General features: G+C 70.6%; 1 protein-coding gene across 7 annotated transcripts; it reads left to right on the top strand.

Moving 5' to 3' along the window:
- The first annotated feature begins 332 nt into the window (after positions 1-332).
- Positions 333-18,718, top strand: MAST1 (microtubule associated serine/threonine kinase 1). 7 transcript variants are annotated; one of them, XM_085563187.1, is made up of 27 exons: positions 333-447; positions 1,025-1,056; positions 1,822-1,910; positions 2,518-2,593; positions 3,532-3,610; positions 4,630-4,796; positions 5,360-5,435; positions 6,406-6,612; positions 8,164-8,265; positions 8,774-8,900; positions 9,099-9,166; positions 9,292-9,377; positions 10,127-10,335; positions 11,389-11,527; positions 11,620-11,752; positions 12,454-12,619; positions 12,924-13,025; positions 13,118-13,240; positions 14,004-14,113; positions 14,670-14,788; positions 14,869-15,050; positions 15,129-15,299; positions 15,891-16,123; positions 16,453-16,575; positions 16,805-16,941; positions 17,018-17,160; positions 17,371-18,718. In XM_085563187.1, the coding sequence occupies exons 1-27, from the start codon at positions 409-411 to the stop codon at positions 18,015-18,017; spliced, it is 3,885 nt and encodes a 1,294-aa protein (XP_085419313.1). In that variant the 5' UTR covers positions 333-408; the 3' UTR covers positions 18,018-18,718. The 7 variants fall into 7 exon arrangements, with proteins under 7 accessions (XP_085419313.1, XP_085419309.1, XP_085419310.1 ...); XM_085563183.1 differs by having other exon boundaries at positions 1,028-1,056; positions 14,869-15,299; XM_085563184.1 differs by having other exon boundaries at positions 4,648-4,796; positions 14,869-15,299.
- The last annotated feature ends 110 nt before the right edge of the window (positions 18,719-18,828 follow it).

The raw sequence follows: 18,828 nt of genomic DNA, 5'->3' as shown, positions 1-18,828 counted from the left end.
CACCGGCGGTGTCCCGGAGCACCCCAACCCCCCCGTTTAGGGCCCGTTTTTGGGGGGGGGGGTTCAGCACCGGGAGGGCACCGATGGGGCGGGGGGGTGGTCGTGATGTGACCCAAATTACGGCGGGGGGGGGGGGGGGCGCCGACCCCTCCCCGCCGCCGTTCAGCACCGCGGACAGCGGGAACGGGGCCGGGAGGGGGCACCGGGCCGAGCCGCCCCGCCGCGGGGGGGCGCCCCCGGTGCGCGGGGCTGGGCGGGGCCGGGGCGGGGCCGGGGGCGGCGCCTCCCGGGGGTCCCGGGCGATGGCGGAGGGCGGCTGAACGGGGGGGGGGGGGCTGCGGGTACCGAGGGTTGCCGGGGAGGGGGGGGACAGCGAGGCCGGGACCCCCCCGCACCGGCACCGGCGCCATGGATGATTCGGACGTGATCCGCCGGCGGCGGCTGCAGGTACCGGCGGTTCGGTACTGGCGGTTCGGTACCGGGGGGGTTGTTATTGAGGGGACGGAGTGGACACCGGGGAGATGGCGGTACCGGAATCGGTAGCGGGGGTTCGGTACCGGGCTCGGGAGTGAGGTGTCCGTTCCGGGAGGGTAACGGTTATCGGCAGGGGGTCGGTACCGGGCGGGATGTCGGTACCGGAGGATGCGGGGCTCGGTCTCGGTGGGTATCGGAACTGGCGGGGGGGGTAGGTACTGGAATGAGGCGATCGGTACCGGAGGGACCGGATCGGCACCGGGCACTGCAGGCCCGTCCGCAGGGGGTGCAAGCGCAGGGCGGTACCGGGCGGGGGGGGCAGCGCAGCGCCGGTACCGGGAAGGTCGGTCCGGGCGCGGTCAGCACCGGGTGGGGGGGCGGCGATGCGGGTCCGGTACCGGAGGGCGTTGCGGGCCCGGGGGTATCCGCGGCCCCCCGATCCGGTGGGGTTCGGCCATCGGGCGGCCCCGGGAGGGGGGGGACGAGGCCGCGGAGCCCCCCCCGGGGTCGGTCCGGGCCGCCCCCCACCCGTTGCCCCCCTCCGTTGCAGAAGGAGCTGCCGCTGCCGCGGAAGAGCAGCAGGTGAGACCCCCCCGTGCCCCCCATTCCGCCCCCAGACCCCGCCCCGGCCCCGCCCCGGCCCCGCCCACTGCAGCCGCCGCGGCCCCCCCCGCCCCCCCGCCCCGCCGCCGCCCCGGACCCCCGGAGCCCCCCCGGAACCCCCCCGGAGCCCCCCCGATGCCGATCCTGGTGGGCAGCAGCATGTTCCGCCGCACCAAGAGGTACCGGGGGGCTCGGCCTTCCTCCCGGGCTGCCCTCATCCTCATCCTCATCCTCCATGTCCATCCTCAGCCTCCATCTCCGTGCTCAGCCTTCATCCTCACCCTTCGCCACCTGCATCCCCGCTCCATCCTCATCCTCTCCCTCCTTCGTCCTCGTGTTCGTCCCCCTTCCATCCTCATCCTCATCCTCATCCTCATCCTCATTCTCCATGTCCATCCTCATCCTCATCCTCCATCCTCATCCTCATCCTCATCTTCCATGTCCATCCTCATCCTCATCCTCATCCTCATCCTCCATGTCCATCCTCATCCTCATCCTCATCCTCATCCTCATCCTCCCCCCTCCTTCCTCACCCTCCATCTCCATCCTCATCCTCCCCCCGAGCCCCCCCGGCCGCCGTTCCCCGCCCCCCCCCCCCCCCGTTTTTGACCCTCGACATTTTGGGGGGGATTGGTGGGGGTTGTGGGTGCCCCCCTCCCCCCCAGCCTAGTGACTTACTGGGGGGGGGGTCCGTGTGTGAGGGGGGGTCTCGGGGGTCCTGACCCCCCCCCCGCCCCCCCCCAGCTGCCGCACGAGCAACCGGAAGAGCCTGATCCTGACCAGCACCTCCCCCACCCTCCCGCGACCCCACTCGCCGCTGCCCGGACACATCGGTGAGACCCCCGGGACCCCCGGGTGTCCCCGACTCCTACCGGAGCCCCCCAAGCCACCCCGCGGATCCCCCGGACCCCTGCCGCCACCCCAGAGCCCCCCCGATGTCCCCAAATTCCCCCGCCCGGTGTCCCCAAACGCCCTCGGGGTCCCCACATCCCTCCCCGGTGTCCCCAAATTCCCCCCCGATGTCCCCAACCCCTCCCCGATGTCCCCAACCGCCCCCGAGGTCCCCACATCCCTCCCCGGTGTCCCCAAATTCCTCCCCGATGTCCCCAACACCCCCCCCGGTGCCCCCAACCCACCCCGCGGATCCCCCGGACCCCTGCCGCCACCCCAGAGCCCCCCCGATATCCCCAAATTCCCCCGCCCGGTGTCCCCAAACGCCCCCCCGGTGTCCCCAAAATCCTCCCCGGTGTCCCCAACCCCCCCTCGATGTCCCCAAATCCCCCCCAGACCCCCCCAAACTGCCGGGACCCCCCCTCCCATCCCTGGGGTCCCTCCTGTCCCCCCCTTTGGGCGTGGCCCGATCCCTTGGCCACGCCCACCCGCGCGGGGGGGCGGGGCCTGGCGGGGCGGGGCGGTGACGTCACGCTCACCTGTGCGCAGGTAGCAGCCCCCTGGACAGCCCCCGCAACTTCTCACCCAGCGCCCCCGCGCACTTCTCCTTCGGCCCGTCCCGCCGGTGAGCGGGGACACCGGGACACACCGGGGGGACACCGGGGAGACCAGGGAGACACGGGCTGGGGACACCGGGACACCGGGGAGACCAGGGAGACACCGGGAGACACCGGGGGGACACCGGGGAGACCAGGGAGACACGGGCTGGGGACACCGGGGGGACACCGGGGAGACCAGGGAGACACCGGGAGACACCGGGGGGACACCGGGGAGACCAGGGAGACACGGGCTGGGGACACCGGGACACCGGGGGAACCAGGGAGACACCGGGGAGACACCGGGGGGACACCGGGGAGACCAGGGAGACACGGGCTGGGGACACCGGGACACCGGGGGAACCAGGGAGACACCGGGGGGACACCGGGGGGACACCGGGGGGACACGGGCTGCGGACACCGGGGGGACACAGGCTAGGGACACCGGGACACGAGCTGGAGACACCGGGACACCGGGGAAACAACGGGGAAACACCGGGGGACCGGGGAGACACCGGGGGAACACGGGCTGCGGACACCAGGGAGACACCGGGGGGACCGGGGAGACACCGGGGAGACACGGGCTGCAGACACCGGGACACGCGAGGGGGGTCTCCGGGGACAGTCGGGGGGGGGAGTCACTGGGCTCCGGGAGTGTCCGGTGGTGTCCTGGGGTACCCGGGGGATGTCCGGGTGTGTCCCGGGGGTACCCGGGGGTGTCCCGGGGGTGCCCGGGGGTATCCGGGGGGTATCCGGGGGTGCCCGGGGGTATCCGGGGGTGTCCCGGGGGTGCCCAGGGGGTGTCCGGGGGCGTCCAGGGGTGTCCGGGGGGTATCCGGGGGTACCCGGGGGTGTCCCGGGGGTGCCCGGGGGTATCCGGGGGGTATCCGGGGGTGCCCGGGGGTATCCGGGGGGTATCCGGGGGTGTCCGGGGGGTATCCGGGGGTGCCCTGACCGTGCCCCCCAGGGCTGACGGGCGCCGCTGGTCGCTGGCCTCGCTGCCCTCCTCGGGCTATGGCACCAACACCCCCAGCTCCACGGTCTCGGTGAGTCGGGGGGCCCGGGACCCTCAGAAACCCCCCCGGGGGCTGGGGCAGGGGGGGACTGGGGGGCGATGTGGGGTGCAAAAGGGGCTGGGGGTGACACGGAGGGCTCTGGGGGTCCGGGGGTGTTTTGGGGGTCCCGGGTGGGGTGAGCCGGGGGTCAGGGGTGATTTGGGGGTCCCGGGTGGGCTGACCCGAGGGTCAGAGTGATTTGGGGGTCCCGGGCTGGGGTGCGACGGGGATCCCGGGGGTCAGGGGTGATTTGGGGGTCCCGGGTGGGGTGAGCCGGGGGTCAGGGTGATTTGGGGGTCCCGGGTGGGGTGAGCCGGGGTTCAGGGGTGATTTGGGGGTCCCGGGTGGGGTGAGCCGAGGGTCAGGGTGATTTGGGGGTCCCGGGTGGGTTGACCCGGGGATCCCGGGGCTCAGGGCTGATTTGGGGGTCCCGGGTGGGCTGACCCGGGGGTCAGGGGTGATTTGGGGGTCCCGGGTGGGGTGACCCGAGGGTCAGAGTGATTTGGGGGTCCCGGGTGGGGTGAGCCGGGGCTCAGGGGTGATTTGGGGGTCCCGGGTGGGGTGACCCGAGCGTCAGGGTGATTTGGGGGTCCCAGGGTGGGTTGACCCGGGGATCCCGGGGCTCAGGGGTGATTTGGGGGTCCCGGGTGGGGTGAGCCGGGGATCCCGGGGCTCAGGGGTGATTTGGGGGTCCCGGGTGGGCTGACCCGGGGATCCCGGGGCTCAGGGGTGATTTGGGGGTCCCGGGTGGGGTGAGCCGGGGGTCAGGGGTTATTTGGGGGTCCCGGGTGGGGTGACCCGAGGGTCAGAGTGATTTGGGGGTCCCGGGTGGGGTGACCCGAGGCTCAGGGGTGATTTGGGGGTCCCGGGGTGGGTTGACCCGGGGATCCCGGGGCTCAGGGGTGATTTGGGGGTCCCGAGTGGGCTGACCCGGGGCTCAGGGGTGATTTGGGGGTCCCGGGTGGGGAGAGCCGGGGGTCAGGGGTCCCGCTGGTGACGCGGGCGCGCAGTCCTCGTGCTCGTCGCAGGAGCGGCTGCACCAGCTGCCGGCGCAGCCCACGGCCGAGGAGCTGCGGTTCCTGTCCCGCCACTTCGGCAGCTCCGAGAGCCTCGCCGAGGAGGATGGGGGGGCCCGGGGGGGCGCGGCCGCCCCCCGACCCCGCTCCCGCAGCCTCAGGTGGGCCCGGGCTTCGGGGGGAGACTGGCGAGGATTTGGGTGAAATATGAGGGGGATCTGGGGGGGAATTGGGGGGAATTTGGGGCGGGATTTGGGTGAAATTTGGGAGGAATTTGGGTGAAATTTGAGGGGGATTTGGGGGGGATAGTGGGGAGGGATTGGGGGGAATTTGGGGCAGGATTTGGGGGGGATTTGGGTGAAATTTGGGGGGCTTTAGGGGGGATTTGTCAGGGAAGGCAGGGGGGAATTTAGGGGAATTTGGGTGAAATTTGAGGGGATTTGGGGGAGGATGGTGGGGAGGGAATTGGGGGGAATTTGGGGGGGATTTGGGGGGACGGTGGAGTGGAATTGGGGGGAACGGTGAGGGGATTTGGGGGGGTTCATTGTGGGGTTGGGGACAGCAGGGGGACACTGTGGGTTTTTGGGAGGGGCCGGGATTTGGGGCGCACCCAAACTCGGGGGACAGCGGGGCGACACCGTGGCCGTCGGGGGGTGGAACGGGGGGGTGCTGGGGGGTGGGACAGTGGGGGTCCCGCGGGTGCCAGCCGTGCCCCCTGTGCCAGCCCCGGGCGCTCGCCCTCGTCCCACGACAACGAGATCGTGATGATGAACCACGTCTACAAGGAGAGGTTCCCCAAGGTGGGGCTGGGGGCTCTGGGGGGGCACTTGTGGGGTCCTGGGGTGCCCCGGGGGGGGCTGTGCGTGGCCAAGGGGCAGTTTTGGGGTTTCAGGGTGCCTGGGGGGGGCCATGGGGTTGCTATGGGGGATGTGGTGTGGCCATGGGGGCAGTTATGGGGTCGGTGTGGGGTGGCCACGGGGTCACTGTGGGTGCCATGGGGTCACCGTGAGTGCCATGGGGTCACTGTGGGGCCACTGTGGGTGGTGTGGGTGCCATGGGGTCACCATGGGGTTCCGTGGGGTCACCGTGGGGTAACTGTGGGTTCACTGTGGGGTCACTGTGGGTGCCGTGGGGTCACCGTGGGGTAACTGTGAGTGCCATGGGGTCACTGTGGGTACCATGGGGGTCACCGTGGGGTCACTGTGGGTGCCATGGGGTCACCGTGGGGTCACTGTGGGTGGTGTGGGTGCCGTGGGGTCACCGTGGGGTCACTGTGGGTGCCATGGGGTCACTGTGGGTACCATGGGGGTCACCGTGGGTGCCATGGAGTCACCATGGGGCCACTGTGGGTGCCATGGGGTCACTGTGGGTGCCATGGGGTCACTGTGGGTACCATGGGGGTCACCGTGGGGCCACTGTGGGTACCATGGGGTCACTGTGGGTGCCATGCGGTCACCGTGAGGTCACTGTGGGTTCACTGTGGGGTCACTGTGGGTGCCATGGCGTCATGGTGGGGCTCCGTGGGGTCCCGTGGGGCTCCATGGGGTCCCCGCGTGCTCACGGCGGGGTCACCGTGGGTCACCGTGGGGACCCGCGGGTCACCGTGGGGTCCCCGTGAGCTCATGGCGGGGTCACCGTGGGTCACCGTGGGGTCACCGTGGGGACCCGCGGGTCACTGTGGGTAACCGTGGGTCACCGTGGGTCACCGTGGGGTCCCGCGGGTCACCGTGGGGTCCCCGCGTGCTCACGGCGGGGCTCGGCGGGGCGCAGGCCACGGCGCAGATGCAGGAGCGGCTGGAGGAGTTCGTGCGGGGCTGCGGCCCCGGCGGGACCCCGCTGGCCGACGGCGCCCTGAGCTTCATCCAGCACCAGCTGGCCGAGCTGGCGCGGGACTGCCTGGGCACGGCGCGGCTCGGGCTGCTGAGCGCCGGCTACTTCGGCGAGCTGCAGGAGAACATGGAGCGCCTGCTGCGCGACGTGAGCGGGGCTAATCGGGGCTAATCGGGGCTAATCGGGGCTAATTGGGGTGAATGGTGGTCAATGGGGGTCAATGGGGCCAATGGGGGCCAATGGGGGCCAATGGAGATCAATGGGGGCCAATGAGGGCCAATGGGGCTCGGGCTGCTGAGCGCCGGCTACTTCAGGGAGCTGTAGGAGAACATGGAGCGCCTGCTGCACGACGTGAGCGGGGCTAATTGGGGCTAATTTGGGGCTAATCAGGGCTAATTGGGGCTAACTGGGGCCAATGGGGATCAATGGGGGCCAATGGGGGCCAATGGGGAACAATGGGGAACAATGGGGGCCAATGGGGCTCAGGCTGCTGAGCGCCGGCTACTTCGGCGAGCTGCAGGAGAACATGGAGCGCCTGCTGCGCGACGTGAGCGGGGCTAATCGGGGCTAATCGGGGCTAATCGGGGCTAATTGGGGTGAATGGTGGTCAATGGGGGTCAATGGGGCCAATGGGGGCCAATGGGGGCCAATGGAGATCAATGGGGGCCAATGGGGGCCAATGGGGCTCGGGCTGCTGAGCGCTATCTACTTCAGGGAGCTGTAGGAGAACATGGAGCGCCTGCTGCGGAATGTGAGCGGGGCTAATTGGGGCTAATCGGGGCTAATTGGGGGCTAATTTGGGGCTAATCAGGGCTAATTGGGGCTAACTGGGGCCAATGGGGATCAATGGGGGCCAATGGGGGTCAATGGGGGCCAATGCGGGCCAATGGGGGTCAATGGGGCTCGGGCTGCTGAGCGCCGGCTACTTCAGGGAGCTGTAGGAGAACATGGAGCGCCTGCTGCGCGACGTGAGCGGGGCTAATTGGGGCTAATTTGGGGCTAATTTGGGGCTAATTTGGGGCTAATCAGGGCTAATTGGGGCTAATGGGGATCAATGGGGGCCAATGGGGGCCAATGGGGAACAATGGGGAACAATGGGGGCCAATGAGGGCCAATGGGGCTCGGGCTGCTGAGCGCCGGCTACTTCAGGGAGCTGTAGGAGAACATGGAGCGCCTGCTGCGGAATGTGAGCGGGGCTAATTGGGGCTAATTGGGGCTAATTGGGGGCTAATTTGGGGCTAATCAGGGCTAATTGGGGCTAACTGGGGCCAATGGGGATCAATGGGGGCCAATGGGGGCCAATGGGGGTCAATGGGGCTCGGGCTGCTGAGCGCCGGCTACTTCGGCGAGCTGCAGGAGAACATGGAGCGCCTGCTGCGGGACGTGAGCGGGGCTAATTGGGGCTAATTGGGGCTAATTGGGGCCAATGGGGGCCAATGGGGAATAACGGGACCAGTGGGAGCCAATAGGGGCCAACAGGGGCCAACGGGGTCTGGCAGGGACCAGCAGGACTCAGTGAGACCCAATGGAACACAAAAAGAACCAACAGGGACCCAAAGGGACCCAAAAGGACCCAAAAGGGACCAACAGGGACCAACGGGGTCTGGAAGGACCCAAGAGACCCAATGGGGCTCAGCACGAACCCGAGGGACCCCCCAGTGTCCCCTGTGTCCCCCTGACCCCCTGATGTCCCCTCAGGCCTACGAGCGCTCCGAGTCGGAGGAGGTGGCCTTCATCACCCAGCTGGTGAAGCGGCTCCTCATCATCATCTCCCGGCCCGCGCGCCTGCTCGAGTGCCTGGTGAGGCCCTGGCACCTGTCCCCTCTCACCTTTGCCCTCACCTGTGCCCTATCCCCAAACCCTCACCTGTGCCCTCGCCTGTCCCCAAACCCTCACCTGTGCCCCCTCACCTGTGCCCTGTCCCTATCCCCCCTCACTTGTCCCCTCTCACCTGTGCCCTCACCTGTGCCCTATCCCCAAACCCTCACCTGTGCCCTCGCCTGTCCCCAAACCCTCACCTGTGCCCCCTCACCTGTGCCCTGTCCCTATCCCCCCTCACTTGTCCCCTCTCACCTGTGCCCTCACCTGTGCCCTATCCCCAAACCCTCACCTGTCCCCTCTCACCTGTGCCCAGTCCCCAAAACCTCACCTGTGCCCTGTCCCCGTCCCCCCTCACCTGTGCCCTCACCTGTGCCCTGTCCCTATCCCCCCACACCTGTGCCCTCACCTGTGCCCTCACCTGTGCCCTCACCTGTGCCCTGTCCCTATCCCCCCACACCTGTGCCCTCACCTGTGCCCTCACCTGCAGGAGTTCGACCCCGCGGGGCTGTCGCAGCTGCTGGCGGCCACCGCGGGCCGGGCCGAGGGGCCCCTGCGAGCCGACACCCCCCGGTACCTGCTGAGACAGCTGGGCCGGGCACGGGGGGCACGCGCAGGTATGGGCACACCTGGGGCACACCTGGGCACAGCTGGGGCACACCTGGGGGGACAGGTATGGGGGGACAGGTGTGGCGGGGACAGGTGTGGAGTGGGGGGTCTGGGACATGGTGGGGACACAGGCACGGATGGAGGGACACACCCGTGCCCCCCGTGCCCCCCACACACCTGTGCCCCCCACACCTGTGCCCCCCCAGACATGCTGCACCTGGAGGAGCCCGACAGCAGCGGCACCAACACGCCGGAGCCTGAGGAGGGGGCTGAGGTGGGCGCTGTCCCCCCCGTGTCCCCCACCCGTGTCCCCCCATGTCACCTGTCTTCTCCCCGTGTCCCCCCGTGTCCCCGCGTGTCCCCCCCGTGTCACCTGTCCCTCCCCCCCCGTGTCCCCAGGGTCGCGCCGCCCTCCCCCGGCCCAAGGAGCCGCCAGGCGAGAGCGACTTCGAGACCATCAAACTCATCAGCAACGGCGCCTACGGGTGAGCCCCGGGGTACCGGGGGTACCAGGCAGGTCCCGGGGGTACCGGAGCCGTGCCCTGACCGGTGCCCGCGGCAGGGCGGTGTACCAGGGGTGTCCCGGGGAGGTCCCGGGGGTACCGGGGCCGTGCCCTGACCGGTGCCCGCGGCAGGGCGGTGTCCCGGGGGGTACCAGGGAGGTCCCGGGGTGGTCCCGGGGGTACCGGGGCCGTGCCCTGACCGGTGCCCGCGGCAGGGCGGTGTACCAGGGGTGTCCCGGGGAGGTCCCGGGGGTACCGGGGCCGTGCCCTGACCGGTGCCCGCGGCAGGGCGGTGTACCGCGGGGTACCGGGGGGTACCAGGGAGGTCCCGGGGGTACCAGAGCTGTGCCGTGACCGGTGCCCGCGGCAGGGCAGTGTGCCGGGCGTACCGGGGGTGTCCCGGGGTGGTCCTGGGGGTACCGGGGCCGTGCCGTGACCAGTGCCCGTGGCAGGGCGGTGTCCCGGGGGTGTCCCGGGGAGGTCCCGGGGGTACCGGGGCCATGCCGTGACCGGTGCCCGCGGCAGGGCGGTGTCCCAGGGGGTACCGGGGGGGTCCCGGGGGTACCGGGGCCGTGCCCTGACCGGTGCCCGCGGCAGGGCGGTGTACCGGGGGGGTACCGGGGGTACTGAGGCCGTGCCCTGACCAGTGCCCACGGCAGGGCGGTGTCCCGGGGGGTACCGGGGAGGTCCCGGGGGTACCGGGGCCGTGCCCTGACCGGTGCCCGCGGCAGGGCGGTGTACCTGGTGCGGCACACGGCCACGCGGCAGCGCTTCGCCATGAAGAAGATCAACAAGCAGAACCTGCTGCTGCGGAACCAGGTGCAGCAGGCCTTCGTGGAGCGCGACATCCTCACCTTCGCCGAGAACCCCTTCGTGGTCAGCATGTTCTGCTCCTTCCAGACCCGCCGCCACCTCTGCATGGTCATGGAGTACGTGGAAGGTGCGGCCCGCGCCCCGCGACGGGGCCGGGGAGTCGTGAAATGGGGGCTTGGGTGTTGGGGTATTGGGGCGGGTGTGGGGTTATGGGGCTGGGTGTCGGGATATTGGGATGGGTGTCGGGATATTGGGATGGGTGTTGGGATATGGGGCTGGGTGTCGGGTTATGGGGCTGGGTATCACGATATGGAGCTGGGTATCAGGTTATGGGGCTGGGTATCAGGTTATGGGGCTGGGTGTCGGGATCCGGGGTGGGATGTCACGACACAGAGCTGGGGACGGGGCTGTGGGGCTGGGCACTGGGGTGACAGCTGTCCCCCTGCCCCCGCCATGCCCCACACGTGTCCTCCATCTGTCCCCAATGTCCCACCCTGTCCCCACAACCCCGTGTCCCCCATGACCCCCCTGTCCCTGGTGTCCCCCATGTCCCCATGTCCCTGATGTCCCCCCTGTCCCTGATGTCCCCCCTGTCCTTGGTGTCCTCCTTGTCCCTGATGTCCCCCATGTCCTCAATGTCCCCATGTCCCCAATGTCCCCAATATCCCCGATGTCCCCCCGTGTCCCCAATATCCCTGATGTCCCCAATGTTCCCGATGTCCCCAATGTCCCCCATGTCCCCCCTGTGTCCCCAATATCCCCAATATCCTTGATGTCCCCGATGTCTCTGATGTCCCTGATGTCCCCATGTCCCCAATATCTCCCATGTCCCCGCTGTCCCCCCGTGTCCCCAATGTCCCCAATGTCCCCAATATCTCTGATGTCCCCATGTCCCCGATATCTCCAATGTCCCCAATGTCCCCAATGTCCTCAATGTCCCCTCAATGTCCCCCATGTCCCCGATGTGCCCCATGTACCCCATGCCCCTCATGTCCCCCCTGTTCCCGGTGTTTCTGGTGTCCCCCATGTCCCCCCTGTCCCTGGTGTCCCTGATGTCCCCAATGTCCTCCATGTCCCCGCTGTCCCCAATGTCCCCAATATCTCTGATGTCCCCAATGTCCCCAATGTCCCCCCATGTTCCCCGATGTCCCCGATGTCCCCGCTGTCCCCGCTGTCCCAGGCGGGGACTGTGCCACGCTGCTGAAGCACATCGGGGCGCTGCCGCTGGAGCTGGCCCGCCTGTACTTCGCCGAGACCGTGCTGGCGCTGGAGTACCTGCACACCTACGGCATCGTGCACCGCGACCTCAAACCCGACAAGTGCGCCGGGGGGCACGGGGGGCACGGGGGGCTCACCTGGGCACGGCCGGGCTCACCTGGGCACGGCCGGGCTCACCTGCGCCGCCCCCCAGCCTCCTGATCACCTCGCTGGGCCACGTGAAGCTGACGGACTTCGGCCTCTCCAAGATGGGGCTGATGAGCCTCACCACCAACCTCTACGAGGGGCACATGGAGAAGGACGCGCGGGAGTTCCGCGACAAGCAGGTGGGTGCCCAGGTGTGCCCAGGTGTGCCAGGTGTGACACATGGGTACTGCAGGTGTGCCCAGGTGTGCCCAGGTGTGCCCAGCTAGGTTCTGCAGGTGTGGCCAAGTCTGCTAGGTGTGCCCAGGTTTGCCCAGTTAGGTTCTGCAGGGGTGCCCAGGTGTGCCAGGTGTGCCCAAGTGTGACATATCGGTGCTGTAGGTGTGCCCAGGTGTGCCCAGGCATGCCCAGCTAGGTTCTGCAGGTGTGCCCAGGTAGGCCAGGTGTGCACTGCAGGTGTGCCAGTTGTGCCCAAGTATGACATATGGGTGCTGCAGGTGTGCCCAGGTGGGCCAGGTGTGCTAGGTGTGTACAGCAGGTGTGCCCAGGTGAGTTCCCAGGTGTGCCATATGGGTGCTGCAGGCGTGCCAGGTGTGCCCAGGTGAGCTAGATGGGTACTGCAGGTGTGCCAGGTGTGCCAGATGGGTGACACAGGTGTGCCCAGGTGTGCTAGGTGGGTTCTGCAGGTGTGCCCAGGTGTGCCAGACGGGTGCCACAGGTGTACCCAGGTGTGCCCAGGTGTGCTAGGTGGGTTCTGCAGGTGCGCCCAGGTGTGCCAGGTGTGCCCAGCCGCACTCAGGTGTGCCGGGGCAGGGTGGGGCGGGCTCGGGGCAGCGGGTGTGCCCGCAGGGGCTGCAGCGCCCCTGAGCCCACCTGTCCCCAGGTGTGCGGCACCCCCGAGTACATCGCGCCCGAGGTGATCCTGCGCCAGGGCTACGGGAAGCCCGTGGACTGGTGGGCCATGGGCATCGTCCTCTACGAGTTCCTGGTGGGCTGCGTGCCCTTCTTCGGGGACACCCCCGAGGAGCTCTTCGGGCAGGTGATCTCAGGTGTGGCCCTGGGGGACACGGGGGGGACACGGAGGGGACACGGGGGGGGACACGGGGCAGGTGAGCTCAGGTGTGGCATGGGGGACACGAGGACACGGCAGGATGGGAACATGGGGTGGCGTGGGGGACACAGAGGGGACACAGGGACAGGACAGGTGACCCCAGCTCCGGGGTCTGTGCTCAGCTGTCCCCTCCGTGTCCCCTCTGTGTCCCCCCCGTGTCCCCCCGTGTCCCCCCGTGTCCCCAATGTCCCCCCCATGTCCCCCCCATGTCCCCTCCATGTCCCCCCGTGTCCCCCCCTCAGACGAGATCCTGTGGCCGGAGGGGGACGAGGCGCTGCCCCCGGACGCTCAGCACCTCATCTCCTGCCTCCTGCAGCCGGACCCGCTGCGGCGCCTCGGGGCAGGTGAGACCCCCACCACCCCGGGACCCCCCCCGGGACCCCCCGGGACCCCCCCAAACTCCCCCGGGCCCCCCTGAGCCGGCGCTGCCGCGCAGGGGGGGCTCAGGAGGTGAAGGCCCACGGCTTCTTCGCCGCGCTCGACTGGACGGGGCTGCTGCGGCAGAAAGCCGAGTTCGTGCCGCACCTGGAGTCCGAGGAGGACACGAGCTACTTCGACAGTGAGAGACCCCCGGGACCCCCCACCCCGGGGACCCCTCAGGGGCATCCCTGGGATTCCCCTTGGATCAGCCCTGGGACCCCCTGGGACACCCCTGGGACCCCCCCTGGATGCCCCTGGAACATGCTGGGACCCTCCTGGAACATCCTGGGAACCCCTGGAACATCCTGGGACCCCCCTGGGACCCTCCTGGAATATCCTGGAACCACCCTGGCACCCCCTGAGACCCCCCCTGGGACATCCTGGATGCCCCTGGAACATCCTGGGATCCTCTTGGGACCCCCTGGAACATCCTGAGATCCTCCTGGGACCCCCTGGAACACCCCTGGCATCCTCCTGGGACCCCCTGGAACACCCCTGGGACCCCCCTGGAACATCCTGGGACCCCCCTGGAACATCCTGAGACTCCCTGCGGGACCCCCTGGATGCCCCTGGAACATCCTGGGACCCCCTGGAACATCCTGGGACCCCCCTGGAATATCCTGGGACCCCCCCTGGAACATCCTGGGACCCCCCCTGGAACATCCTGGGACCCTCCTGGAACATCCTGGGACACACCTGGAACATCCTGGGACCACCCTGGCACCCCCTGAGACCACCTCCTGGGACCCCCTGGATTCCCTGGAACACCCTGGGACCCCCTGGGACACCCTGAAACATCCTGGGACCCCCCGGGACCCCCCCCCAGTCCCCCCCAAGCCCTCTGTGGGGTTCCTCCCCCCTCGGGGGTCACTCTAAGGGTCCCCCTCGCCCCGTCCCCCCAGCGCGGTCGGACAGGTACTCCCACGTGGCGTCCTACGAGGACGAGGACACGACGGAGGACGAGCCCGTGGAGATCCGGCAGTTCTCGTCCTGCTCGCCCCGCTTCAGCAAGGTGGGGCTGGGAGGGGGACGGGGACGGGGACAGGGACAGGGACAGGGACAGAGGGACAGGGACAGGGATGGGACAGGGGCAGGGACAGGGACAGGGATGGGACAGGAACAGGGATGGGACGGGGACAGGGACAGGGACAGGGACAGGGACAGGGACAGGGACAGTGACAGGGACAGGGACAGGGACAGGGATGGGACAGGGACAGGGATGGGGACAGGGACAGGGACAGGGATGGGACAGGAACAGGGATGGGGACAGGGATTGGGATTGGGACAGGGACAGGGGACAGGGATGGGGACAGGGATTGGGACAGGGACAGAGGGACAGGGACAGGGACAGGGACACAGGGACAGGGAAGGGAAGGGACAGGTGGGCACGGGGGGTGGGGGGACACAGGTATGGGGAGCGGGGCTGGGAATTTGGGGGGCGCGGGGATCTCGCGGGGGCTGGGCCGGTCCCGTGGGACTCCGGTCTGATGGTGGCCGTGCCCAGCCGTGCCCGGCCGTGCCCGGCCGTGCCCAGCCGTGCCCGGCCGCGAGCAGCTGCGCTCCCGCAGGTGTACAGCAGCCTGGAGCAGCTCTCGCAGGAGCCCAAGCCCAAGGGGCGCCCGCGGGACGAGGGGAGACGCGACGGCTTCGCCCGCGAGCGCGGCTGGAGAACGGGATCGCCTGAGCTGTGCGCACCGGGGGGCACCGGGGGGGCGGCCCGGGCCGTGCAGGGCTCCCTGACCCCCATCCCCACCCGCGTGCCCGCAGGAAGCACCGCTCGGCGGGCGAGGGGCCGCCCCCCGAGGCCGAGGGCAGCTCCCCACCGGGCGCCCGCCGCCGCTTCTCGGCGCTGCTGGAACCGGCGCGCCCCGCGCCCCCCAACGAGGAGCGGCCGTGCCCCCGCAACGGCGGCCGCGAGGGAGCCCCGGACGGAGCCAGCGAGGAGCCGGGTGCGTCCCGGAAAAGCGGGGAGGGGTCCCCGGCGTGCCCCGGGTCCCCTCACCGCCCGTGTCCCCTCCCGTACCCAGCGCCGCGGGCCGCGGAGCCGCCCCCGGCCCGCACCGAGCTGGGGCTGCGGCGGCCGCGGCACCCGGGGGTGGCCCCCGCCGAGCCCGGGGGGGACAAGCGCAGCCCCCGCGCCCCCGGGAAGGTCACCAAGTCGGCGTCGGCCACCGCGCTGTCCGTCATCATCCCCAGCGGTGGGTGACACCCCCGGGACCCCCGCAGGGACCCCCGCAGGGAGCCCAAATCCCCCCGGCACCCCCCATTCCCAGGGATCTCCTTCCAGGGATCCCAAATCCCCCCGGCACCCCCCATTCCCAGGGATCTCCTTCCAGGGACCCCAAATCCCCCCGGGACCCCCTTAAAGGACCCTCCCCGAAGGACCCCAAACACCCAGGGACCCTTCCAGCCCTGTGGGTCCCCGCGGGAGGGGGGCTGGGGGTCTCTGGGGGTTCTGTGGGTGGTGGGACCCCCGATCCCGTGGACCTGGGGTCTCCCATGGGGTTTCTGTGGGTGGTGGGACCCCCGATCCCGTGGATTTGGGGTCTCCCATGGGGTTTCTGTGGGTGGTGGGACCCCCGATGCCGTGGATTTGGGGTCTCCCATGGGTTTCTGTGGGTGGTGGGACCCCCGATCCCGTGGACCTGGGGTCTCCCATGGGTTTCTGTGGGTGGTGGGACCCCCAGTCCCACGGGTGGGGTGTTCCCGGTCCCGGGGGGTGGCAGCGGTGCCCGTGGGGTCTCCCTGGGGGTTTTTGGGGTGGCGGTCAGCGGGGTCTGGGGGCGCAGGGGAGGCGCCCGGCTCGTCCCCCCTGGGCAGCCCCATGTCCCCGCGGTCGCTGTCGTCGGACCCCTCGTCCCGGGACTCGTCACCGGGCCGGGAGCTGGCCCCGGCCGTGGCCGCCCCGCCGCGCTCGCCCATCGCCATCCCCCGGCCCGGCAAGAAATTCGGCTTCACCCTCCGCGCCATCCGCGTCTACCTGGGCGACAGCGACGTGTACAGCGTGCACCACGTCGTCTGGGTCAGGGACACCGGGAAACACCGGGGGACACCGGGGGGACACCGGGGGGAACACGGGAACAGCGAATTTTTGGATTTTTGGGGCGGGGCGCCGTGGTCCGCAATGGGGACGGAGAGGGGGACGTGGGTGGGATTGGGGACAAGGGGGGACAGAGTTTGCGTTGGGGGTGGCAGCGCCTGGTGTCATTTGGGCCAGGGGACACCGCGGGACACCGGGCGATGCGCGGGGGACAGGTGGGGAACCCCGATTTGGGGAACGCGGTGTAGGGAGGGGGGTCCGGGGTGTCACATCCGCGGTGCGCCGTGGGTGACCCGGTTTTTGGGGGGCAGCACGTGGAGGAGGGCGGCCCCGCGCAGGAGGCCGGGCTGTGCGCCGGGGACCTGATCACGCACGTTAACGGGGAGCCGGTGCACGGGCTGGTGCACACCGAGGTGGTGGAGCTCATCCTCAAGGTGGGGGCACCGGGGGTCTCGGGGGGGTGCGGGGAGGTCACAGCGGGCTCAGGGGTCACCAAGGGATCATGGTGGTGGTCTGGGGGGGGTCACGGGGGTCAGATCTTTGGGGGGTCGTGGGTCACGGCAGGGTCATGGCAGGCCAGCCAGGACCAGGGGGTGAGTCCCGGTGTGTGTGGGGGGGTGGGGTGGGTATCGTGGGTGGCGGCCGTGACGCGCTGTCGCCCAGAGCGGGACGAAGGTGCTGGTGACAACGACGCCGCTGGAGAACACCTCGATCCGCCTGGGCCCCGCGCGGCGCCGCAGCGCCCGCGCCAAGATGGCCCGGAGGAACCGCCGTGGGGGCACCGGGAGCGGCCACGAGAGGTGGGCACGGCGGGCACCGGGCGGGCACCGGGGGGCACCGGCGGGCGCGGGATGTGACGGTCCTCCCGGCCGCCAGGCGGCGCAGCGCGCTGTTCCGGCACCTCGCCCGCCAGGCCTCGCTGCTGCACACGAGCCGCTCGCTGACGTCACTGAGCCGCTCGCTCTCCTCCTCCGACTCGCTGCCCGCCTCCCCCACGCACGCGCGGGCGCGCGACCCCGGTAAGGGGCGGGGCCACGGGAGGGGGCGGGGCCACGGGAGGGGGAGCGGTACCGGGGAAGGGAGAACGGGGGCGTGGTCACGGGAACGGCCGTGCGGTGCCCGGTGCCGGTGCTCGCTGCTGGTTCCGTGCTCGCTCCGAGTGCCCGGCGCCGGTGCCCGGTCCCGGTGCCCGCTGACGTTCCCTCCGGCTCTGACCCCGTTCCGCGCAGGGGCCTCCCCGCCCAGCAGCTCGCCGGGTTCCAGCGCTCCGCCGTCGCCGGCGGGGCCGCACCTGCGGCCGAGCTCCCTGCAGGGGCTGTCGCCGAAGCTGCAGCGGCAGTACCGGGCGGCGCGGTGCCGCTCCGCCGGCAGCATCCCGCTCTCGCCGCTCGCCCACACGCCCTCGCCGCCCGCCGCCTCCCCGCCCGCCTTCCCCGCCAAGCTGCACCCCAAGGCCGCCGAGTCGCCGCGCCTCGCCCGCCGCGGGCTCCCGGAGAAGGCGGCGCCGGGGCCGCCCCGCAAGCTGGGGCTGGAGCCGCCCCGCAAGGACTTCCCGGCCGAGCCGCCGCTGCAGAGCTTGGCCGAGTGGGACGGCGAGGGCCCGGCCGAGCCGCCGCCGCCCGCGCCCCCCGCCCGCCGCCTGGGCCGGCAGGAGCTGCCGCTGCTGCTCGGGGGCCCCCCCGGGGCAGAGCCGCCGCCGCCGGGCCCGGAGGAGCCCGAGCGGGGGGCGCGGGGTCCCCCCAAGGCGCTCAGCCCGGTGCAGGAGCACGAGCGCGGGGCGGCGGCCCCGGGGGGGCCCCCGGTGCCCATCGTGGTGGTGGGGCCCGGCGCGACCCCCGGGGACCCCCGGAGCGCCGCGGGCCCCCCCGGGCGCTGAGCTTTACCCGAGCCCCCCGACCCCCGGCTGTAAATAGGGGGGGGCACCCCGGGACCCCCAGGCATGCGGGGGTCGCGCCCCCCCCCGGTCCCTCCCCCCGCGTACCGAAGGGTTAATACTGTGACACACCCCCCCGTGTGACGTCACCGACCCGGCACCCCCCCGGTGTGATGTCATCGACCCGGACACCCCCCCCAGGGTGATGCCCTTCTCCCCCCCCCACCCCCGGTCTCCGTTTGCCCCCGGTTATGGCTCCCGGTGTTTGACGTCAGAGCGGTGATGACGTCACAGCACCGATGTCACAGGCGGAGCACGGGCGCTGCTCTGATGTCACTCGGGATAGGGGTGGTGACGTCATCCCCTCGAGCGTGACGTCACGGCTGCGGCGGCATCGGTGCGGGATCGATGATGTCACGGCTGCGGCATAATCGGCGGCTTTCGGGTGGTGACGTCACCGGTGTGACGTCACTGAAGGTGTGAGGGCGGTGATGTCATAGTGACAGCCGGGAGGAGGGGGGGTTAAGCCCGGTTTCCACCCCGTGGTGACGTCACACGAGAGCCGGCCACGCCGGTGACGTCACCATCACCCCGTGACATCATCACAGCCCCCTCCCCCCCCCCCCTTCTCGCTATGCAAACGCCCCCCGGGCTGGGGGGGCCGGGGGGGTCCCGGGGACCCAATAAAGGCTGTACAGCACCGAGCCCCGGCTGCGCTTCGGGGGGACACCGGGGGGACACCGGGGGGACACCGGGGTGGGGGTGAGGGACACCCTCGGGGCCATCCCCCGGGACCCCCGGAAACCCCCGGGAG

The sequence above is a fragment of the Lonchura striata genome, chromosome 30 (genome assembly GCF_050655825.1).
Source record: "Lonchura striata isolate lonStrDom1 chromosome 30, ASM5065582v1, whole genome shotgun sequence".
Lineage (NCBI taxonomy): Eukaryota > Metazoa > Chordata > Aves > Passeriformes > Estrildidae > Lonchura > Lonchura striata.
This window is presented reverse-complemented; position numbering and strand designations above follow the sequence as displayed.

Bases quoted from the DNA above. Each gene is read 5' to 3' on its own strand.
- MAST1 (XM_085563182.1), top strand. From the start codon at position 409: ATGGATGATTCGGACGTGATCCGCCGGCGGCGGCTGCAG. The intron at 9,167-9,291 runs GTGGGCGCTGTC...CCGTGTCCCCAG, and splicing joins AGCCTGAGGAGGGGGCTGAG to GGTCGCGCCGCCCTCCCCCG. The intron at 12,620-12,923 runs GTGTGGCCCTGG...TCCCCCCCTCAG, and splicing joins CTTCGGGCAGGTGATCTCAG to ACGAGATCCTGTGGCCGGAG.